This window comes from Merops nubicus, unplaced genomic scaffold (assembly GCF_000691845.1).
Source record: "Merops nubicus isolate BGI_N331 unplaced genomic scaffold, ASM69184v1 scaffold1375, whole genome shotgun sequence".
Classification (NCBI taxonomy): domain Eukaryota; kingdom Metazoa; phylum Chordata; class Aves; order Coraciiformes; family Meropidae; genus Merops; species Merops nubicus.
The window spans coordinates 2,805-28,167 of record NW_008611394.1 but is presented as its reverse complement, the minus strand read 5'-3'; the positions used below and the strand labels follow the sequence as shown (position 1 = coordinate 28,167).

General features: G+C 36.4%; 1 protein-coding gene across 3 annotated transcripts in view; it reads left to right on the top strand.

Annotated features, from left to right (window-relative positions):
* LOC103773806 (Kv channel-interacting protein 4) overlaps positions 1–24,905 on the top strand; it is a 51,577-nt gene extending 26,672 nt beyond the window's left edge. For all 3 annotated transcript variants that reach the window (XM_008941185.1, XM_008941186.1, XM_008941187.1), the window contains exons 3-8: positions 6,474–6,543; positions 12,052–12,122; positions 17,506–17,613; positions 18,842–18,946; positions 19,279–19,341; positions 24,740–24,905. In XM_008941185.1, coding sequence (XP_008939433.1) covers positions 6,474–6,543; positions 12,052–12,122; positions 17,506–17,613; positions 18,842–18,946; positions 19,279–19,341; positions 24,740–24,787 — 465 coding nt within the window. In that variant the 3' untranslated portion in view covers positions 24,788–24,905. The remainder of the gene's footprint in view (positions 1–6,473; positions 6,544–12,051; positions 12,123–17,505; positions 17,614–18,841; positions 18,947–19,278; positions 19,342–24,739) is intronic.
* Positions 24,906–25,363: the final 458 nt, after the last annotated feature.

Sequence of the window (25,363 nt, the reverse complement as noted above, 5' to 3'; positions counted from 1 at the left end):
AATGGGGTAAATTTTGGTGATAGCAGGATTAAACATTATGTGTGAAGGAGCTTCTGAAAGGAAAGATTAGTATCTAGCAAAGATTTTGAGATGTGGGGATTCAGAGGAGGTGTGATAGATCTGTTTTTCCAAGAACTAGGAAACAGGGACTATATGAAACAGGGCATAGTGTCCTATTGCAGGGGTAAAGAGGAAAGATACGGGCAGGAGCAAGGCAGCAGCCAGAGGAACTGAGAAAAGACTCTGGGGAGTGCTCCTCGTGTGGAGTGTAGGGAAATGAGCACAGAAATGACCATGAACAAGATCCATCCTTCAGAAGAACTGAGCATCTCTGGAGGACCCAAATAGATTGGCAAATCTGTGGAAAAGACCTTGGGCTACTCTGTGTTGGAGGCAAACTGGGATGTTACGTTCAACAGCAAGCACTCAAAGGAGGCATTTGAAAAAAGCTGTTGCAGATTTGCAGCTGTAAGAAGGACAATTAAATGCCTCAGAAACCTTGACATTGAAATTACCATCACCATGCCATCATTGCTCTTTGACTTTTATGTCACTTCCAGTTTTTCTTTTTCAACTTTTACTTTGTGCAACATAACTTTATCACCCCTGCTCAACCAATTATTCCATCTAAACATGGTGGACTGGCAAAATATAGAGAGACTACTGAGGCTCAGAGATCTAGATTTAGGTTTTGAAAGCAGCATTTGGTAAGATTTGGATCTAGTGTTGTATCTGTACAAGAAATACCTGCTCATCTCAGCTGCTGCAGGATGGCTGATGAATGCTCTTGTGGCAAAAGTCTTTAGGGTGGATGTCATGCTGATATCAATCTATCAACTTCTGTGTTAGGGTACATAGAGGCCCTTTCAGAGAGAGATTGATCTAGTGTTTCTGCTTCTTCGAAGGTATAATGACATCATGTTAGACATGTTTCACCAAAGTTCTTACTTTTTCCATCCTCAGAGTGACTGTTTGTACCTTAGTTACTCATCTCCGCTACTTTTGGACGCATTTTATTTTGGAAGAGGATCCAAATAGGAATAATTTGTGCTCTGAGTGTCACTGGGCTTGTGCTGATAATTTACATAGTGCTTAAATACTATAGTGAATGAAATTTTCAGATTATCTGAGTTCCCTTGTGGTTAAATTTTCTATAGGCCTAGAAAAAACACCATACATTTCTAGTATAAACTTTGCTGATATAATACATTAGTGCAACCGCACTGAAAAAATCCTTCTATCTGATAAAACATTGACAATGGTTTGCTGATAATTTTGCTGAGTAATTTTACTACATAGCCACTGATGTTTTGCCATGGGAGGCCAATATAGGCTAAATACACATCAATGTGCAATGATTAAAAACCAAATGCAAAATGTGGGTATTTTTTTCCAAATCAAACTAGATGTTTGGTCCAAAACTACTATGTTTGAGAAATTAATTTGGTATTGCAACCCATGTGAATTGCATAATGATCATTTCGCTCAGTTTTCTGCAGATAAGGTCATAAGGCTTATGTTCCAATCACATATATATCGATAAGTAGACATAGCAAATTTAAATTCACCTTAGTTATGCAGCTTTACAAGTAGGAAATGTTAATTTTCATAAGCCTTAAAAGCATTAAAGACTGAAAAAAAACAAGCTTCAGAACCTATTGTCTCAAGTCTCTAACCCACACCCTTCTGTCCTGGTCAGTATATTCCTCTTCATAATGGCAAATTATCAAGATCCACTTATCAAACAAAGTCTCTTATCCCTTAGAAAACCTCTGTTGCATAGAGAGACAACTTTCCAAGGCTGCTCAACAGCACAAATTTTCACTGACATTAAGGGCTAGCTTAATTCAGGTCATTGGCACAGTTGTGGGTACCAAAAAGAGTGAAAAAGTTTTTCCTGGTTTCTAATGTGAGCTCACATACCTCAGACTGTGGCCACTGAACTTTGTTAAATTGGCACTGCAAAGAGTTCCTTTATCTCTGTTGCTGCCCTTCAGGTGGGCTGCTATTAGCTTATCCTTTAGAGATGGTCTAGACTAACTAAGCTCAGGTCTCTCCTACTATCCTTGTTAGCTTTGTGCTCTTATCCCTTGTAGTCTTCATGGCCTCCTGCCAAACCCTCTTCAATTTCTCTACATCCCTGGAAGGGTTCCAAGACTGTCCCAAGTATAGAGGGAGGGAATAACTTCCTCAGCCTGCTAGCCTTGAGAGTTATCTTATCTGCATTTAGAATTCTTTGTTGGCTCATGCTCAGCTTGACATCCACTGTAACCCAAAATCCTTTTCAGTAGTGCTGCAGTTCAGCCAGTCGCTTCATAGATGGTACCGGGGCAAGGGATGATTTCCTCTCAAGAACGTTACAGTTCTTTTTGAGCTTTCTGAGCTGTTGGCCAAAATTTCTATATTAATTTGGCCTAGATTATGTTATTAAATCAAGGCCATTTGTTAAAGTCTCGTGTTGCTTTGATCCAAGCCCTAAGACACAAAAATAAAAAAATAGGAACTGGATGGAACTATGAAAAGCCACTGGGGGTTTAAGTTGTGGGATTTTTTGTAGAATTAGCTTTAAAGTATATGCATGGTATTTCAAAATTATGTACATGTTCTCCCATTACATTTTCTGTTTATGGAAAATTAAAACTTTCAATCAGAATAGAAGTTTATGGAAAAAGAGACAATATTATCAATCAGTTAGAGATAATTAAGTCAATGGACATGAACATATATCTGAAATGAAGCAGAACAAAAACTGTCAGCAGATAAAGCATGGAGAAAACACCTATAATTAAAATATATTTTAAATTCCCAAAGCTCCTAATACAGATTTATGCATCATAAAAAATTGTTTATTATACAGACAAAAGTCAGAGCTTTGAGCTTGTTTCTCCTACATTCTCTTTCCTACATTTCACTATTACTCCCTTTTTTGTGTGTCTTTTGGGTTTGATTCTTGTTTGAAAGGAGTGTTGATTAGGTAGTAAAGATGAATCCACTTATTGCAGTATTCTCAGAAATACTGAAGAAAAGATAGCTTAGACAGCATGAAGCTTGTAAATAATTTACAAGTTTTGGAGTGGTTCATAAGACCATGCACTGGAGGTGTAATTTCCCAGCAGTAAAACTGCAAGCAAGAGAGATATCAAAAGGCAGAATAATATTTTTTATTCCCTGTCTCTTCTTTCTGTCAGTTTAGATTATTTTCTTTTTAAAGGCAGGAGCACTGGACTCAGGAAAAACAGTTCAAGATTAATTTTTCCTCCTTTTTATTCTCCAGAAGGAAAATATAATACATCATTAATGCAATTTTAAAAGACTGTCGAACAAATTTTCTGTAACAAAATAAATTATACACAGCTGGAGGAGAAAGAATATAGGGAATGGTTTAAATAACCACACATTTTTCTTTCAAACCATTGAATTATTTTCCTCTCTTCTATCAGAGTTTAATGAAAGGTTAGAAAGATTTTTTTAATTATAGCTGGTACAATGGAAGACGTCAGCAATAACTTGATATAAAGCCATGGTGCATACTTAACAGTTACAATATTAAATATCTTTCACTGAACTGGATAAATCTCCTGATAAATACAAGAAAGCCATGTTTATGAGTCAAGAGAAGAGCAGTCTTGGAGGTAAATGTTGTTGGCTACATATATATTTAGACTGAAATATTTAAGAATAGAATTGAAATATTCAAGCTAAAGAAAGAAAAGTTTGAACTGTTATATCTAATAAGAGTAATTGGCCAGCATCACAGATATTTAATTAGTGTCCTTAAGATACCACCACTCCAGACCTCCATGGGTGGAAAAGGTAAGGTGTTTCTGGCAATGCTGTAGGAAAGCGCAGAGGAAAACACAAGGGTCAACCTAGATAAACTGAAGAGGCCATTCCTGGTTCTAATATGTCACTGTGTGAAAGAAGGTTGCCTTTTCAAGAAATGTTTCTTTCAAACAGTATGGTGAAATGAATTCATTAAGTGACAGAAAAAAAGTAGCACTTTTAAAGGTAAATGAAGTATGTAGATCATGGTTTTTTCTAAAAACAGGCTGCTAACTTATTTTGAACAAAGAATAAGTCAGACAAATTTCTGCAGAGTACTTTTAACTCTCCTCAAACATCACAGCATTTAAAAGCAGTCAGAAAGCATGACTCTTATTCTTCATAGCTTCAGACTAACAACTGTCACAGCTGGAGTTGCTAGCATTTCCTGAAAAAAGGGGAGAGCACTCTTTGCAGAATAAGCATATTTTGAATGTCTTTCTCATCCAAGGAAAAGGTAGAAAAAATTCTTAATAGGCCATAGAATTATATGAACTTAAATGCATATTTTGTCATTCATTATTCACTAAGCATCTCAGAAAAATTTTTAAAGACACACAAAATCCGAATTGCACAAATTCAAATGTAGAGATTTTGGTTTTAGTTCAGTCAAAATGCACCTAACTTTTTGTCTGAAAAGACATTAGTTGCAGAAAAGAAAGAAGCCACAGCTTGTTTTTCTAAATTCTGAAATACTGCATTGTCCTTTCACACTCCCACCCATCTCAGGGAGAAAGGTGCACCATCCTTCCTTAGGCAGGTCTGGGAGTGATGTAGAGTATATACACCAATGTGTGCTTGGATATGGAACTTACAAATACCTTTGTTACATTTCCTATATTGAATAACTATAGTGCTATATCAACGAATATCTGACCCTTCACTGTTTGTTGTGGTGGGGTTTTTTTTTGTTTGTTTGAGGTTTTTTTTTTGTGTGTGTGTGGTTTGTTTGTTTGTTTGTTTTTTTTTCTGCTCCTTTGCTTGGACTTATACAACTCCAGAAGGTTTCACATAAAAAGACAAACAGTGTAGTAAAACTGCTAGAGACCACAAAGACACTAGACTATCTGACTACAGTCTTTTGGGGAAACTGGTAAAGCAGAGAGAAATGTTTTAGAATGCACTCACACCCAAATACATGACAGGTAGGGAGATGCCACCTCAATTAATGGATTGCTCCTTTCTTAGAAAGGGTAGAGATGCTAGGTTTATTTCACTGTCCCTCCCATTCCTCAAAGGCTTTTGTTTGAAAGGCAGTGTGGCCCAGAAGTTGATATATATTTGGTCTCACAGAGACCTGTGCTCTAATTCTGTCTCTTCTTTGGTGACAGCCTCTGTACCCAGGACGAAACAGTTTCATACTTCTGTCTCTGTGACTGCTGTTTGTCTGTCTGTTCTGATCAAACAGATTTGTTTCTTACTGTGTGTTTGCAAGTGCTTAATTATGGCACATGCTTAGTTATGGTGAAGAGCTGATTTTGGCTGAGGATAAGCAACATAAATCAAAATAATCCCTGATGTGTCTTTCAGCTGGTGCATTCATCTCTCAGTTAACAAGGTTACACTATTGGTTTCTCAGCAGAAGCTGTCAGAACTATGAATATCTCAGCATTCCTTATTTTATCTAGTAGAAATGTCATTTGCTTTCACAGGAAAAGCTGTTATTACACTGGTAAAAGATGTTACACTACTCATTATCTTAATTTAAAGCTATTTGCTTTCCCCAGGTTAGGAGTAGGAGCACATGAGTTTGAGCCATCAGTCCAAATAGCCTAGTAATAGAAAAAAACAAATGTATAAACCTTAACACTTAATTTGTCTTTTGTTTACCTTTGTTTCTAGAAATGCTTTCATTTAAAAAGCTTTCTTTCACGCTCCGTGTTAAGGAAGCAGTTAAGGCAAAAAGGAATTAAATGCATTGTCCAAAGTCATCTGCTCAATCTGGCAAATTCAGAGCTATAAATCATCTGCCCGTTCTTTGATGTTTATGTGCAGCTCAGTAAAAAATACAGTACTGCTTCTGTTTTTCCTACCTCTTTACAGAAGTAACTTTTGTGAAGTCACTGCTCTAATCCTCTTTTAAATCCTCTCTCACTTTGTTTCATTTTCTTTGTATCACTCTGCCCTGACACTTTCTGTGTGTTCTTTTTTACATATTTCAATTTATAAAAAAGCTATAAGGAGGCAGAAGGATCTGCAAGGTTTGCTTCTGTGGCAGGGTCTTTTGAATTCATTGAGTAACACTCTTCTCATAGAATATGACTGCATGTAGTACCAGTAATACCTAATTGCAAATGCAGTTTACAATTCAGTTTGGTTTCCATGCCATATACATGCTGCTTGCAGGGGTGGGGATGACCACTCATGACCCACAGCAACACTGATAGCTCCATACGCTATTCACATCTGTCACTCAGGTCTCAAGACTGAAATTGATGTATATGGCACATAAGGAATTTTTGTCCTGTGGGAACTCTTTTGGAAGATACTTCAAAGTGATGAATTTTTAATGTATTAATATTTGGTTGAAAGTGCAAAATCAGACATTAAACTCTCAGGGTCCCATACATGTTTGGTACGATCTCATGAACGCATGATTTGATGAAGCAGATTTGATAGTATTAATTTTCTTGTCTCTCCATTTTTTTTAGGAATGCCCCAGTGGTGTTGTCAATGAAGAAACCTTCAAAGAGATTTACTCTCAGTTCTTTCCACAGGGAGGTAAGTACTTGGTACACACAGTAAGTACTACAGTGAACAGAGTTTTGTTTGTTAGTTCCTAAGTCTGACAAAAGAGCCTGTTCAAATTAACAAGATTGCTGTCTCAAGCTCTGTCTGAACTCATGGGGTTGTTCTTGGACAGTTGGACACATTTTAAAGTATCTATTTCTGAGTAAAATGCAATGATATCTGTAAGAAGTCTGTTTTATATTATGAAGTTACTACCTGTGTTTGGATACCTTTGAAAACTAGGCTTCTCTGAGTGAGTAATTTATTTTTAAACTTTCTACACAGTTTTCCCCATTCTCTTTTATTCCACAAAATCTTTCACAGTAGGAATGAAAACTGTAGGAGGCACTACAGGTACCCTCTAGTATTGATGCCAGAAGCCCCTTGATGTCTATGGAGTTCCTCTACTTAAACAAGGGGCTTTGCTAACTTTAATTTCAATTAATTAATTCCAGGGGTTTCATTAGTTTCTTTGTCTTCATTATCTTTTAGTGCAATGAAGGTAACAGAAAAATGTGTAGCAGTTTTTTGCCTTGAACCTCAGGTTTTATTTTAATTTTAATTGTTTTCCTTTCTTTTTCTTCCTCTTGCTTTTACCATTCAGTTCTGCCTCTTCATGTTCTCCTACAGCTCTTCAATCCTGCCTCTTCATCTTCTCCCACTGCTCTTGAGATTTGCATGTTTCCCTGGGACTTTTCACTTGTATTTAAAAAAACAAAACAAAACAAAAAACAAAACACACATTTAATTGGTAGGAACAAAATGTCTCTCAATTAGTTTTATTTTGAATAAAGACTTAGAAGGTAAAGAGCAGCATTCAGTGTGGATTACCATTGCTGAAATCCTTAACAAGTAGGCACACTCAATAGGAAAGAACAAAAGGCTACAAGAGTTGACCTGCCTACTGATTATTTCTCAGTCTAGGCTTTTAAACTAGGCTAACAATTACAGTTTCAGATATTATATTTTTTAGTTACACTGGCTAGTGAAAATAGTTCTCTGTATGTGGTTTATTACACCTTTATTACACTTAAAATACTAATAAAAAAGTTTCCTGTTGTTACACTCCAAATTGTTTATGGGCAAAGAGAAAGCACAGATTTTCTAAAAGTAATGCTAAAATGTATTTTGAGAATAAATGTAATTTTTACAGCCTAATCTTTATTAGTTCAAATCTAATTGTTACAGAAAGGAAAGAATGTTAATGTAGTTAAAATTTATATATACCCCAGTCTCAGCTTTTACCCCTTCTCCTGGTGCTAATGCTCACACTTCCACAGCTCCTCTGAGTCTTTAGGGCAGTGGCATCCTCTGGGGGAGAGGTGGAGACTGCAGTGCAGTAACAGCACCTGGAGTCCTTCCCCAGGAGGAACAGGATGTTCATGTTGGTGCTTTCTTCTGCTTCACTCTAGGATTCACCTGGGGTCATTTCTACATGTTTGCTAATGCATTTTTATGCCTTTCTCTCCCCTGTTAGTTTGCAGCTCCACATTACAGCCAAATCTATTATAGATGGTGACTTTTACCTGTGTTAGATACTATTTCTTTGTTCTGTTTTCTATTTCTAAAAAAACCCAGTTTTGTTCATCTCCACACCTGCATTTCTTTAGCTGACCGGGGTGAGTTGTTTACAGCTGTGGGGTCTCCAGTGCCAGCCTGCACCCCATCCCCTTTCATCCCACACCTGCTCTCCCATGTGCTGCATCCTGTCTCTCTGCTGCTCAAGGCCTGTGCTCATGTACGAGGCAAAAAGTTCTTCTCTCCACTGCATCATGTTAAGAGCTGTAAATACCTACTCCTACTAATAACTAATAACTGCCTGTTTCTACCTGTAATTGTAATTGCAACTGTAATTGTAAATGCAATACTGCATTACTATTGCACATGGTTACACTACTCACTGCAGTTTCAACGATGGCATTACTCTATCTGCAACAAAGGAGCTAGGGAGCTACAGTTTTCTGGGGGAGAAAAATGCAGTTTTCTTGCTTTATTTAACTTCAGTAATATATAGTAAAAAGATTTTTAGCAGGGTAGAGAAGTATCAAATCCAGGTAATCCACTCATAGTAGCAGGTGTTGTGTACTAGTAACAGCATTTTTAGCTTTCTTTATAAAGCGCTTTCAGAGATCTTGGCAAAGAACACTGAGAAGTGACCATCAGAAGCTATCCCCTTGCTCTCCTCATCCTCCATGGCCTCCACGCAACAGAGTGCAGCCTTAGCAGTATATAACGACAGAACAAATAAATGTGAAGGCCTTATGTAGTTTTCCTCAAAATTTCAGGAACAATATTCTGTGGAACAGCAGAAGACCTGAATGTCCTTGGAAAAGTAACAGCTCACATCAGTAATCCTTTAATTTCTGTGGGCCCACTGAGACTTCAACTGTTTTGTGTGGGGTTTGTGCTGTTTTGCTGTGTTGACTTTGCCATTTTCTGAGAAGTATGAGAGCCAAAGTATCTTCTTTGTTTCTTACAACAGCCAAGGTATTTTCAAAGCCCAGTTAACTGCCTGTATTTGCACACCCCTGCATGTTAACAACAGGGTGGGATCATCATATTTAAGTGTCTAGTTAAGCAGCCAGACTGGATGCATAAATCTTTGAATATATTGCCAAAATATTGTGTGCAGCTGAGGAATTTAAATTTCAGGTGCATTTAAAATATTGAGTTTTGTATGTCTGGATATTAAAAAGGAAAAACAAAAAAGTTTGAAAGTTGTCCCCAAATTAGAACGTGTGCCATACATGTGGATCTGTGCCCCAATGGTCTATGTAATGCAAAACCAGATTATCTGTGCAAACAGAATGATGTGTAAGTTTTTAAGCTTCAGAGTGACCAGTTAATCACAGAAAGTAATTTTCCAGTGTCATCCACCAAGGCAACTTTCCATCAAGCAAGTTTGAAGACTATCCAGGACAAGGTACAGGAGGAGTAGAAAGAGTAAAAAGGGGGCCACAAGAGTAACAAAGGATATGATTCTGGATTGCAGTAAAGACAATGTATTTTAAAATGCAGAAATGGCTTTGTAAAAAGCTCTCCATGCCAGGAAGGCACTCCAGTAACTTCCTTTTGGAAAACCACTGCCTTACAGGTGAAAGAATAGGTCCCATTAGTTGTTACACTCCTTGTCAGTTATGAACAGAACAGATTATTTTTATGGTTTGATGTATAATGACTACCATTTTTTGTCTCTGCTGTTTAAAATGCTTTCATGGTGTATTTCAAAGGAATTCTGGTTTAATATCTGTTTCTGTCTCAACCTGTCAAAATATCCATTTAGCCTGCTAGTTATGAAATCAGATCTCTGGAAAGAAAACATGTTTTATTTAAAAAGTTAAGCTTTTGTCTAACATGATTAATGTTCAAAATTTAGGAAGGCAAGGGCATAGGGAATCATATTAAGTAGCTGTAGTTAAAAGACTAGTGTACCTTATCTTGCTGTGTTTCTGAAGGCAAAATTTCAGACCAGAACTTCTTCAACAAACAATCTTAAAAAAATGATGATTTTTTTTTTTTCCAGAAGGGGTTACCACAAAGAAAATATTCTTCAACTGAATATTCTTTTTCATATACCATAATACAAAAAGAGTAGCATGATGTGTGGGCAACAACCTAAAAAAACTTTGTGTTAACCTTGGTGTTTTCTGTAAATGTACAGAAAACAATTAGGAATGTTTCACATGTTTTTAAGACGTGAATGCCAAGAGAATGGAAGGCTATTTAAAATTCAGTTTACATCAATTATACCTGTATAATACGTTTTTTTCCCTGGAGATGCTTCACATAGTATATTCTGTGGCACAACAGATGTCTCAGTAGATTATAGAAAATATAACTATTAAAATCCTAAATATAAACTGAAGTCAACAAATTTACACTTTTCAGTTAAAGCAGGAATTTATACGCTAGGTCACACTTCAGCAATTACACTGATGACTGAATACATGGATGAATAAATAAATGTCTCAGTAGTGGTGGAGTTTTTTTCAATTCCCTGAAAAGGCATTAAGAGACACAGGGTTTAAAGATTGCAGAGTTTTTTCTTGTTACAAGTATTTTGCATCATAGGAAATTCAAATATTGAAGTGAGACCAGATAGATTACTAATACCAGGTCTGAATCTGTGAAGTATGAAGTTTTGAAGTTTGGTATATTTGATTCCTAGGTGTCGAGGTGAAATTTCAGGTGAGTGACCCAACACTATCACTCAGGTTAACTCAAAACAATATTTTGCGTTGTGACAAATAAAGGTTTTCAGTTTTAATATGGAAGGTAAAATCGTTTAGTGCCATGAAACCAGAAAAATATATCTCCTCACTTATGAGGTTTTTCCATGATAGGGAAGGTTTTGCCCTGCAAGGGGGACACAGATTTTGTAACACTTCTCACTTTACTAAAAGTTTGTGAGATTAATTCTAATTATCCTAAAATTAATCTAAATTCATGAAGGAGAAAGAGGAAAGCAACGAGTATTAAAAGTAACTCAGTAACTCAGCCTACATTAGTTTGCATGGCTTTCGGAGAAGGAAAAGGTATTATGGAATGCTGACTTCCCATAACTCCAGTGGCTCGTACCTCACATGAAGAGGGTAGTCTGGAGAAGTTCTCTCTTCACAATATGTTACTCCAGAAGCAGGTTGTTCCTCTTGGAAGGCCTTCAATGGAAATGGAAAGATGTATATTTATAAAAACTTAGTGGCTTGACAGATTCATGCTGCCTTGTGTTTCTAAAATGAGTTGATACGCACTGGTCAGTAGGTTTGGAAAGTATAGAAGTAATTAGTGAAAGGATGACTCATTCAAGGTCATCTTTCAGAGCCTTATTGACCACTTCAGTTAGTCACAGCCATTTTTTTCTGAGGTTTTTAAACACCTTGCCCTCATATGATGTTCATAGGAATTAAGGTGCAAACCAGCTTTAAGAATATGTTTCTCTGGACCGGAGTTTGTCTCACCTGTAGGTAAGCATGTGACCCAAGCAGACCAGCAGCTTTCTGACAAGCTCAGCTTCAGCCTGTCTTCAGAGTAAGAACGATACACTAGATGCACAGATGGTGGTGTCTGCGTCCCTCATTTAAACTGAACAAAAATTACTGCTTTTTTTTTCTTTTTTAACATACAAGCTGGATCCCTTGTCACGGTCATTTAGTAGCACTACCAATAACACAGGTTGTTTCAGATTACAGTAACATGACTTCTTTGCTGTTCATTCAGATATCAGTGATTAGCAGAAACAAGAATGAAAATTAATAAAGGTATTCTAGACCAGAATTACATATTTTGTGTTCCTAACAGTGTAGCTACCCACATACTTGCACTTATAATTTATCCCTCCTGCCTGATAAGAAAAAAAAAGTTCAAATGGAATTGAAAATTTAGTCTTGCTATCAAGCTTTGGTATCCAAATATATTTTGGTATTAAATTTTTTTATAGAATGAAATTAAAGGAAATAAGATGTGCTTACTATGAATTATTTTTACTGTTTTAAATTGTAGATTCCACAACATATGCACATTTTCTGTTTAATGCATTTGACACTGATCACAATGGATCTGTAAGTTTTGAGGTAAGTGATACTTTTATTTCTTTCTCTGCAACTGAATATTTTGCCATTCCCTGTAATTAAGTCCAATTTGGTGGCTTTAATTTTATGGCTTACATTATGCAAAATTTAGCTTATACGACTCAAGTTTCAAGTTTTTCCAATGTATTAACAAAAGTAATTATTATTATTTTACAGTTGTATATCCCAAAGTGCTAACTCAGACTGTACTGTTACATAATATTTTTGTAAATCTGTTAATTTAAAAGGTAACCAAATTTGTACACATTACATAAAATAATCCTTATTTTCCTGCCTGCCTGTGCAATGTGAGAAGGACTCTGAACTACAGCTGTTCTGGGGATGACTCGGCCAAAATAAGTTTTCTCACATACCCTATTAGTTTCCAGGAGTAGGTTCTATGGAAAAAAAAAAAAAAACAAAGTTTGAAACTAATTCTTCCTCCATTTAACAATCCAATCTGTGTTCAAAATTCTGGTTTTCCCTCCTAAGGCTGATGTCATCAGTGCAATAATGTGGTAAAATGGCAACTCACTGCAGTAGTTTAGATGAAAACAGGGTGTACAAAAATACTGCAAAGGAGCCATTATTTTAAGCTACAGAATTGTTTTTTTTAAAAAAAAAAAAGATATTTTAGTCCATTTGGAAAAGGATATATTTGTTTTGTCATGTTTAGTTTTGTTTTGTTTATAATAGACAAATGTTATCCTTGCAATTTCAGTTTAGATTGCAATTATTACACTCATTTTAAATTTGTTTAAACACCCTCTACGTTTTGACTATTTACTTGGGTGATTGATGTTGTGAAGTCTGACAGAAACTTTTTTAAAGCATTTTCATTCCTTTTTTATTGTTGTAATATGGACAGAGAAGTCTTTCCAAGCAAATGCACTGCTATCAGAAATCTATACCTCAGCTGCGACTATAACCAGATAATTTTGTGGGGGATTATTTGCATTTGCTAGAAAAACATGAACCCAGTCTACCTTTTTCCAGACAGCTGAAATTAACAGGCTTTGTGTGAAACTAGCGTGAGAATGGAGGTTTTATTCACATATGTTAATTCTATAAGGAAACTTTCTGGTCCAATCAGCCATAGCAGAAGCATTAAGAGAAAACATTATTACCATCAGTATTGGAGAAGCATTTCTGCTGTTGTCATTAAGAATAATGAGAACAAAAGAAGGTTTTATATCTTTAACTGACAATCAGTTGACATTTGTAACTCAGACAGAAAGTCTTAAGAAATGCAGTAGATATGAAAAGTAGATATGAAAAAAGGCTTTGGAATAAAATAAACAAGGAAAAATAAAAGAAGCAGTGAGTTTTTTATTGCCAAAACAGACATTTACAGCTTACTTCTGTCCCATATAAACTCAGAGTGATCCAGACTTTTATATTATTTTCAGTAATTGTGAATCCAGTATAACTTTATTGTAGGTGCAACTGTGCTATATTCCTTCTATAGCAATCTGTATTCTAGTTTTCTCATTTCCATTAGGAAAAAAAACAAACCACAAAACCAACAACAAAACAAAACAAACAAACTCCCCACACAAAAAAAAAGCACAAAAAGTAAAGAAAAAGGGAGTGATTTAAAAATTTGGAGAATAATCATTCATCCCATTTTACTTTCTATATCAAAGTGTGAGAGTAAATACAATTTAATATAATGAGCTATGATGAAAAAGTCTCTCTCCTATGTAAAATGGATATGAAAATCTGAACTGGTACTGAAAGAACATAGGCGAGAATGACATTTGTTTTGTTGCACTCTCCTTTTTCTAAGGAAGCAATGGTAACTGGAGTTGTGTGGAAGAGAGACTTTGTTATAGCCTTTTGCTCTTTTTTCCTCAAATTTCCAACCACCAATAATGAAGTGACAGATTTTAGTACAACTTAAATGCACACCTTCACTGGATGAGGTTGTTATGTCCTTAGAGTTTTGTCGGCCCTAAATCTCTGTATTCTGATAAGTCAGGTTCTCCAACTGAAGCATTTCTGTAGCATAAAAAACCAAAATAATGAAATTTGCTGCTTGAAACTCTCTCCTTATCCCATGATTGTGTATCAATGTTAAGACTAATTTATTTCATTCGTTATGCAACTAGCTTTGCTTTAAAACTAGTTTTAAACTTTAAAACTTGAGGGACAGAGTTCCAAGAAACCTAGTGACCAAGCCATTGAAAGGCTTTTTTGGTATATTAGTGAACAGAGACAGATGTGAAAGCAAGATTTCCACTTACTGCACAAATATTGTAACTGAACCAAAACGAAGATCTGGGCCTCAAGGCTGTTTATATAGTCAGGAAAGTTGAGGTTAAATAACTTCTGACATATAGTCAAAGGTAAAGGACATTGCACCTGCATGCAGATATACAAATCAGTATGCTTAGTTTGTTGGAGATGCAGATTAAGGCCATTCTAAATGTGATCTTGATGAAAGGAAAGTCACTCTGTAATCCAACTATACCTCAGTACCTTAAAGCACAAAGCCCAAATGCAACAGGAATGTTTAAAGTTTTTTGTCATTTTTACTCAAAACCAAACTTGTATTTGTTTCTTAAAAAAAATGAAAAGCTGTTGTTGATTTTCTGATTGCTTTACTCCTTAATTGTTACCTGTGAATTTTGCGTTAATTAATAAAATAATAAACATGTCAACATAATTTTATAGGATAGTCCAGATCTTAAGATCAAACACGTCTTTGGTATTTCACTAATTATAACAGTGACCAACAGTCATTGTCTCCAAGGCAGTGATATGAGGCTAGCAGTTTAATGAATGAATCCAGGTGTGATTCTTTTTGTTCAACACAGAAAGTCTTGCTCATGTCATGTAAGAAATGACCTAGTTTTTTCAGGACAGTGATGATTTCATAAGCATTTTAATACCAGCTGGTGTACAGTACCTATAAAGAAATAGATTTCCTCTTATAGCAGCTCCTCCTCAGTGATCTTTGTTTTATGCATGCTTGGGCTCCACTGCCTCTGTGACTAACATTCATCACTTGATTCTTTTCCAAAATCCTAAGGGCTAAATCCAAAAATGGATTTAGGTGCCCGCTTACCTACTTCTTCTGGCCTTGAACAAGACATAAAGGAACATGACCAGATGGAAAAATAAGCTTTCCTATGAATTTAAGACAGCACACTATTAACCTTGTTAATTAATTTATTAGTGAATTATTTTTCTCCAAAGATTTACTGAGGGATAAAGCAACCAGAAAGTCATCAACAATCTTGCTAGGAGATAATGAATCACTGCTGGAAACAACCAACCAAAGAAACACCAAAAACCAAACAAACAACCCCTGCAAAAATTAATCCCAGATGACAGCCAGAGGCTCTTTAGAGCTGTAGTGCAGAACTGAAGCGTGAGCAGGCTGTGATACTGAGCACACAGAGACTCCAATACAGGTGCAATGATGCTCCATTTTGCAATCCTTCCCTGAGATATCCTTCTTTCTTGCAGAACCAGAGTTAGGAACAGGAGAGTTTGGCACTGAATGGAGGTCTCCATAGGTATTAGTACACTCAGCAGAAAGCTAACAAGTTAGAAGCAGAAAGCTGTGAAAAGCAGAAAAGGCAAGTACCAAAGCACAGACTTCTGAGCTTCTAACTTCACTGTTACAGACTGAAGAGAGACCTGACCTAGAGTTGTGTACAGCCTTCCTCCAAAGTTTTAGGCTCCTTTGTGACCATAGATCAGTGGCACCTCTTCTCATTAGGTGCTTAGCTGAGCAGGACTTTCCCTCTCAGAGTTGTCAACCTTAGAGAATGTAAGTGTCCAAGCAGCACTGTGAACCGTACAAAAATAGGCTCCAAAAGTAGAATTCCTGTCTTCCCAGAAATCAGATGTCTAAACCAGGAAGGAAGACACATCTGGATACTCTAATACTGTAATGGGGACTTTTGTTCATGCTCCATGCTAAATCGTGTGCCTGATTCACGTGTCACCGAGTTGTTGGTAACAAGCATATAGACAAACGCTCTCTGAGCTTGGCTGCTACTCTCAGCACTGACACTTTACTCTTCCATTCTGCACTGAACTGCTAGCTGTTATACTGCTCCTCACACACACATTTCCTTTCACCATGCACAGCATTTTTTTTCTATATCCTTGAATCAGAATTTCTATCTCTATATGATTATATTGTTATACTCTTCAATTGCATGAAAGTAAGTATGTAGGAAAGATACCCCATTCAAACTGGTGCTTATTCAACTCATTAGAACTTCCTCTTATGATAAGTCCTTCCTCCTATTCCTGAGATTGACTCCTGCACAACACTCAGACAAAGGCAGTGCACCTGCACTGAACTATATATGATCACCAAACATGTTGATGCAATATGGAAGCCCCATTCAAAATAGCATAAAGTCAAGAAGGTTTTATGCATGGCTTTTAAAACCAATGATAGAAGGGCAGCCCTGCAAATATGGATATAAATGATGCCAAGAAGCCACCTAGGATGGTGCATCACAGAAAGAAACAGTCAGGAAAAGCAGAACAGACATAGTTTAGATAGAATAAATGCAAACATGTTGCTGGTGCCAAATTAAAAACAAATTCAGAGCTCAGAAATACAATATTCTAAGAATATAAAGTTATCAGAGACCTTTGCAAAGGACTTCAGGAAAAGTTACATCAAAAGTGTAACAGTGCAGAAAAGATTTGAAGACACGGTACTGAATTAAAAAGGTTAATTGCTAATGCTGTAATGTGATCCATTCTGTTCTGAATTTCTTGAACATTTTAATACTTAATAGTATATTGTTAAAGAGCTGTTTGGAGATTTAACCCCATGACCCTCAATTAGTCATTGAGATGTAGAAAAGACAAGGTGAGCAACACTCTTTCAAGATTCATGTATCCACTTACCCCAGAGGGCACAGATATCAGTAAAACAGAAACTTAGGAGAGACTAAGGAAACCCAGAGCCTATACTTGAATAGTTAAAAAGACTGAAGCTGTCAGAAGAGCTGTCTGAGGCCGTAAGATCTGTGTATGCTTAGATTAATCTAACTCCCACTTAAGCTTTTTTTTTGGTCCATTAAACCATGGGATTTGCTTTTGCCTGGTATTAAGTTCAACAGGAACAGCTTATGTGAGACATTTCAGAGGATAAATCCACTAATAGAAAATTATGGCTTATTTTATGGAAAATTACTCAATTTATTTATTGAGCGTGGCAAACAGTGCCTACATTGTTAATTATTTTTTAAAAAAACATCATTTTTTATCACTTACTCTGAAGAAAAAAAATTAGAAACAGCACATCTTTCCAGACTTCTGTGCTTCTGATGAATGCATTATTCTGGATTTCTGAGTATTTGTGAAAAACTGCTCAATTCCAAACTGACCAAGACCTTTGTCTATTTAGGATTTTGTTATGGGTCTCTCAATTTTACTCCGAGGGACAGTACAAGAGAAACTGAACTGGGCTTTCAATTTGTATGATATAAATAAGGATGGATATATAACTAAGGAGGTAAGGTCTACTTTTTACACTAATCACTGAAATTAAATGTTGTATGTGTAAGTCCTGCTTTCAAAGAATGGCTTCATTGTCTAATTAGACATGTTAGCAAATAAACATATACTATGAACTAGACTTACTAAAAATAATTTTCTTATTTTAAAGGCATATCAAAAAAAGGGAAATGGGAAAATTTTCACAGAAATTGCTAAAGGTCAGAATATGTCACGCACAAAAATGTTTTGCTTCAGCATATGTCAATATATTTGCACACACAGTCATTAGCATAAAGTAGTTTGGTAGGATATTTGGACAAAAAAGAATTAAGTGTGTGGGCCATAATTGTTACTCGCTTTATGAATCTATTTCTAAATATTTTTCTTTGAAACAGAAATTATATGAAAAGCTTCTTACATCTTTTATTCTGCAAAGATTCAAACATGTACTTAAATTACAGTGGAACTAAATGAGTGCTTTCATAAAAATATGTTTTTTCAAAACTGGGTCTTTATGCAAATATATTTATATTACATTTACAGTTTTACACTTTTAGAAAAACACTTCATGATTATTATAAAAGGGTTATCTGTGGAATAATTTCTCAGCATACTGGCAGATGACTTGTTTTTATAATTTTTCTTACAGTTTTCAGAAGTCTATTCTATTAATAAAATTCAAAGATTTTGATATAAAAGGAGAACTCTTTGCATATGTGCAGTTTTGTGCGTGGGTGTCTATTTTCTCAAGGGAAATCTCAGTTGTAAGAAGTTGATGTGCTTTGCTGTTAGGGAACTACTTATACTGTTCAGTTTTATTCACAAGACCTCAGGAGATTCTTCTCACAATCACAGAATCATAGAATCATAGAATGGGTTGGGTTGGAAGGGAACTTAAAGATCATCTAGTTCCAATCCCCCTGCCATGGACGGGGACACCTACTAGACCAGGTTGCTCAAAGCCCCATCCATGAACTTGCACACATTCTAAATTATTTAAAATCAAATTTATACATCTACATCTGTTTAGCGAGTTTATCTATCTATGAAAGTTGAACTAACATGGTAGAATTTCTAGGAACATAGTAGTTCCTTCTTGAAGCAGTTCAGTCATAAAATAACAGGCACAATGTCAAAATTTTATTCTAAAATGTAAATCCTAAAACTCATTTATGTGTCCTGAGTTAAAGCAATGTCTACAATGCACCATATGTTACAAATACATCTTTTTTTTTTCTCTTCAGGAAATGCTTGATATCATGAAAGCGATATATGATATGATGGGGAAATGCACCTATCCTGTCCTTAAGGAGGATGCACCTAGACAACATGTGGAAACCTTTTTCCAGGTGGGTCAAGTAACATAGGAGCCAAAAAGACTACTCTGTTAGCAGTTATGGAAACATTTTCATTGTTGTAACAGTTTTGCATATACTACCAATCTTGCAGTCCCTTTTCTTCTGTGTGGTTCTATCCCAGGATTTTCTGATCTACTCATTGCACCTTGATTTTTCAATGATCAGCACCTTAACCTCATTCTGTTATATCACTTACTATGTTTTTATGGCATTTTGGCCTGGTTGTTCCTAGGCTGGTCTGTAATTGAAATGAACAATAAAAAGCACTTGTTCTACACAGGATTTCAGGAGGATAAACATACATTCTTATTCTTTCTGAACAGAAAATGGACAAAAACAAGGATGGAGTAGTTACCATAGATGAATTCATTGAGAGCTGCCAGAAAGTAAGTACCAAATGACAAGTACTGTACCTGTAATTTTTGGCTTATCCTGTCACAGCTATAGAGATTTTTGGAGTGAAAGTACTCCTAATTATTAACTGGAGATACTATTTTCCTAAGGTATAGTACGTATGTAAACCATTGTACGAAATGACTAAACAATGTAAATAAATTTGTGACCTGAATCTGTAGAAGAGATGTTACATGCATGCTGTCATTGCTTATTAGACATCTGTGACCGCATCCCTTCTCTCCTTAATGTTTTGTTGGTAATTGCTAGCAAATAAGTTCCTTCATGTTCGTTTTTATTACTGTCTTCTCCGCATGCTGGGGAACACATTCCTGTTACAATTGACATATAGTCACAGCAATAATAATTATTATGTTGCTTGAAGACTCATCATCTATAGGAGCATTTCTCAATGAGTGGGTCATGACCTGCTGAAGGCCTTAAAAAGGGAGAGTGCACATGACAATGTGACAAGCACAGAGCTTGCCAAGTGCTGTCTGGCAGAGTTACCAGCAAACAAGTTTTCTCAAGGCAAGGGAGTGAGAACTGATCAAGCTTATCAGTTTACACTACCCAGGTGGCTGTTAATTTCCTTCAACTGCTGGAAGCAGCTCATTGCCTCTAGAGACAGGAATGAGAATAAAGCTCTTTTTTAGGAATTACAATCTGTTTTCCCTTCTGTGCCCTTTAGAAACCAGCTTGGTTTCAGACCAGGAGATGATATGAGGAAAGATAAGTTGCATTTTCAGAAATTTAAGGAACTAGTACTAATTTGTCAGTTAAAAAAGGCAAGAAAAAGAAACATATTGTATATAAAATACATATGAGGCATATAACCTGCGTGTACTGCTTCTTTTCTCCTGTATCAAGAAGAGAGCAGTAGACAAGAGAAAGTGGGTGGCAGAGCACTGGAACAGGCTGCCCAGAAGGGTTGTGGAGTCTTGTTCTCTGCAGACACTTAAAACCCACATGGACACATTCCTATGTGACCTGCTCTAGGTGGTCCTCCTCTGCCAGGGTGGTTGGACTAGATAGTCTTTTGAGGTCCTTTCCAAACCATAACATTCTGTCCTTCTGTGATTCTGTGAAAGGAGAGAACACGACTAGCAAGATACATGCAGTTAGTGAGGGATAGATTTTTAACCATTTGGAATAAGGAAAGCTGAACAGGAAACAGCAAAGATGCTCTAGAATTTGTCTATTTTGATATGCATCTGTAATTATTCTTTGGGGTCGCTCTCATGAGTAGAGCTACCTAGTAAGTGATTCTTTGGTTGATTTCAGTCCACTGATTTTTCAGGATGAAAGACAGACAACAGCTCCTCTAACCGTGGCTGTTTTCTGTATCATTAGCAATGGGTACTGGGTCGTGTCTTTTCTGTCAGCAGTGCTCTGTTGCATTGACCATGCTTCTAGCTTCTCAGTCTTGTTCAATACAAATGAAAGGCTATCCAGCTGAGGTCTGAAGAGTTCTGGAAGTTAAATGACAGATTAATGTGGATATGACAGCAATTATGGTGATGGGCTGAGCGATTAATTTACAAAGAAAATGAGTACCTTCAGTAAGGAATTGCCTGCTTTCCTTTTCCAGTGTGATTCACAGTTCCTCACATCTCTCAGAAGAATTCTTATTTACCTCTTCTGAGTACTCAAGGTACATGTGAGAGAGATGCTCTCTAAATTGCTATATGACAGAGACACCATTCCTGTCACGCCACTTAACCATCACTTGCTTTTAACTTTAAAGGTGCCAATGGTTTTGACGCAGAAAGTATCTTGCTGCCTAAAGTTTTATCTCTATTCCTACTAAGACCTGTTCTTCTGTTAAGACTTCAGAGTTGCAAAGTGTGTAATTCATGTTTATATCAAGATTTGGTTGCAGAAGTGAGATTTGCGGTTAGGGTTCAGTACACGTCCTTCAACAAACTTGATTCAGGAGTTAATGTGGCTTCAGCTTGTTCAGCATTGCATTACAAGGGACAGTAGTGGCTGCTTCCTTTTAAAACAAGTGTAGGAAAAAATTTTTTTAATATCCTAATAAGTTTGAAACTGAGATTAAAAGGTAAGGTTCAGGTACCTTTCTATCCTCAGAATGCAGTCAGTCACATCACTCTAAGATGTGTCTCAACTTTCATGAGCATTTAACAATGGCAAAATCAAAATTAAATGTTTCTGTGATTCTTTCTGTTGTAAATCTGCATGTGTTTTAGACCTGCAATGCAATATTTTTGTTTTCCATGTATCCTGGTGTTACGGAAAAACAGTGGCTATAGTTATTGCCCTTGACTCGGTTTCTCTTTTCCAAGCTGTAAAGTACTCATTTATTTAAATTTTCCTCCTAGGAAAACTAGTCCACACCTTTAGTCGCCCTTGTCTTTCTCTCCAGACCACTGCTAGATCTACTATTACCTTTTGCTTACCAAAATTGGGACATTCAGGATGGGGGCACAGCACACTGGATGCTCCCTAGGTTTTGACAGCTATGGTGGCTCCCTCGTCTCCAAACCTCCCTTTGACATTAAGGCTGATGTTGGAACACATCTGCTCAAACCTACCCTGCCAGTTTACCTAGCAGATACTGGTACCTCAGATCTTAAAATGGGAATGCCCCCTAATGAAAATGGCGGCCAGAGCTGCATCCGGTGCATGTGAAAATGTGCTAAAGGCATACAGAGGACAGGCTTGCCAGTTCTAGCTCAGGCTTGAAACTGAAGTTGAAACAGTGCCAGGAGACAGGCATTACAAGAAACCCTCAACCAAAATCTAAAGCTCAGATCCCATCCAGTCAGAACCTTAAAAAGGACTAGAAGCCTGTTTTGCCAGGGAAAGGCTGCAAGAGCCTTTTCTTTGGCTGCCATCTCAGGCAAGAGTTGCCAGTCTCTGAGAACTGCCATTTCTCTGAGTTGGAAGCCAAATTAGTGGGTCTTAGGAGTACATCCCTTCTAGTGGTGGTTTGTGATAACAGAGGGAATTGTGGCATGCTTACTTTAAGAGCGAGAAGGAACACAGCAAAGCATCTCTGAATACAGAGGCTCCACTTCAGGCCTCTTGGAGAGGTTCCTGAGATATTTTTTTATTATAGCATCAAGAGCCTCTGCTGTGTTCTTAAACACTCATACATGCATGTGCCTCTTTTTAAATCACCTCCTTGTGCTGAATACTGGTTTGGCAGAACTATCAATGCAGTAGCACTGTACAGCCTGAGGAATACAGCAAGTTGGAGACTCTTAATTCACAGTCTCAATGCAAAGAATGGTCTGTCCATTCACAAAGTGTTAAGCAGTTATGGAGGGAATCATAGAGCATTCAGTCCGAGTGTGGTTTCTCTGGTTACTTGATAGAAGGTCCTATCTCTGCCAACAACTGAGGTCGGCAAAGGTGCTTCCCCTCATCCTCCCTCTATCTTGGACAGGGCATGTGTATGACCTGTTTCCCTACCCTACATATCCATGTGCTTCAATGCCAGCCTGTCATCCACACGCCAGGAGTCCCTCTGCTCCCACAGGAGAAAAGGACAGTCCTGCCCTACGTATGCTGGTCTGAGTCCCAGAAAGAGCTGCTGTCTGTCCTGCTTTCTATAAGTCACCAAACAGCAGAAATAGGTCTTGGGGAACAGTAGTATGGATAACTCAAGGGCTAGGCAATACCCAGCTCCTCACCTGCCTTTTTTTAAGATGGAAAAAAAGGCTACTAAAAGCCACCATGTTCTAAATATTGTGACAAGACTGTATTTTCCAGTGAAGATTCCTCCCATTTGGCTAACTAAAGGAGGGGCATTGGAATTCTGTAGAGAAACAGAAAACTTCAGACACTGAGTTAATTTTAAAATACTAGTTTCATTAGTGATGATACATTATAAAATTGGTAGGCAGTGTCCAAACACTTTCTAAATTAAGAGCAATTTGATTTGCACATTTGCTGAGCTTAGCTATCAATGTATATAGAAATATTTGTAAATAATTAAATGACAAATGATTCCAGTTTACCCAAAATTTAACCCTACATGCATTGGTGATCTTCAGTAGTATATTGATGCTTCAAAATAATGTAGTAGGAAAAAGTTAATTGTGAATAATTTAATATAGTAAACTTCGTATACAATTTTTTAAGCATTAACCTATGTATTTTTTTGGAAATTACATATCATTGCTTTCATAAGTTAATCAGCACAAAATAGTGTGTAGATCACTTCTTACAGCAACATCACTTGAGATGACATACAGAATCAAAGATTAAAAACACCACTGTGGATGTTTCATAAAATAAAAAAAAAATTACTCATATTTGTCATTTTCTGCAAAGTAAATTACCCACTAGACTGAACAGTGAATAATTTAACTGGAAATTGATACAGAACATGTGTTATTAGAACAGTAATGTATAGAAGGCCTACATACCTATCAGTAGCAAATAATACTATGAGATAACCTTTCTAAGAAGTAGGGTGTTTATGCACCACTTTGATTAAATTTCCTAAAATATTCTACCAATTTCAGTCTTTTATTCACTAGAATTAAAGGTGGCTAGATTATCCCTCAAGAAAGTACTAAAGAGCGTGCATTCAGAATAAAAAAGAGGATCATTACAGTGGACACCAGGAAATGCTAAATGAGCATGTAATACACTCTTCCCGTGCAATCAACAGTTGACCCAGAAATGCCACCGAATATGGGCTATTACCGCAAGCAAACTCTGCTAGATATTGGAAGGTATAGCTTACCAAAAAAAAAGTATTTTTTCCCGACTGCTGTGCAGAGTAATTTACTGATTACAAACTGGAATACAGAGTGATTCACCAGTAACCATCATGTAGAACTTGGAAGTTGAAGGTTTGGTTACCCATGTAATACAAAGCAATCAGAATGCAGAAGTAGCATTGGAAATATCTTTTCAACAGGAACACACAAAATCTGAGGTGAGGACTCAAAATATGTTTTGGTGATCTGCAAACAGCCTAACTCTTCAAAGTTCATTCAGAGATGCACACTTAAATCAACTCTATTTTAGTCATCCCCAGCTATGCAATAGGATGCCCTAGAATTGCTCCTGTGTATAATTTCGTGTACAGATTCACACTTCAGATACAATTATTCCTTGAATATGTACTGCCTATATGTGTTTTGTTATATAATATTGCAGAGAATTTTCTTAACATGCTCTTGTATTCTTGACAGAAGAGTTTTGATTTAATTAATATATACAAAAACCTATTTAAGTATAAATCCATTAACTGCCTTTTTTCTGCTAAAAATTTCTCCAAACAAGCTGAAAAATACTGTAATTAACTGTAACTGTAAAATACAGTTAGTTCCACCCAGTTTCACTCTAGATATTGGGCAGCTACATTTGTAATGGTGTATGATTTTTGGTTTTTTATTCTCTTTTTTCCAGGATGAGAATATAATGCGATCCATGCAGCTCTTTGAAAATGTGATTTAATGAAGACCTTGGGTCTGCAACTCATGGACAAATACAAGCTATTCTGCAACATTACCTAAAAGATTAATTTCCCACTTTATCATAAATAAAATTACTCAGCTTTACACTGAGACATGTATTATGCAAATAATTTTTTTATTATGAACTTTTCCCAACAAGAAAAACTTTCTAAATTATACACTTTAGCACTTCAACAGTGGTTACTTAGTTAACAGATTGTTCTGAAAAGACAGGTTTTAACTCCAGACTCAAACAAAATAAGACCTGAAATTATAGTTTTATTATCATTCTAACTCCTAGATAAAATAGACATTATGACAAGGAGATTAAATAAATACTCTTAAGTTTTGCTATTCATTTTTACTGGATTAAGCTCCAGGTGTTTGAGTGTATTTCTTAAATCTTAGCTTCTAATTTATACAGAGGCTTTACCATGTATTTTTTTTTCACATTTGTATGGTGTAGTCCTCATTCTTTGAATAATACTTTGAGTTAAAGTGCTATAATCAATGTGCAACGCACATCTTGCTGCAATTGCCTTCTACCTTTGAATTACTTTTCTCTTTAAAAATTATC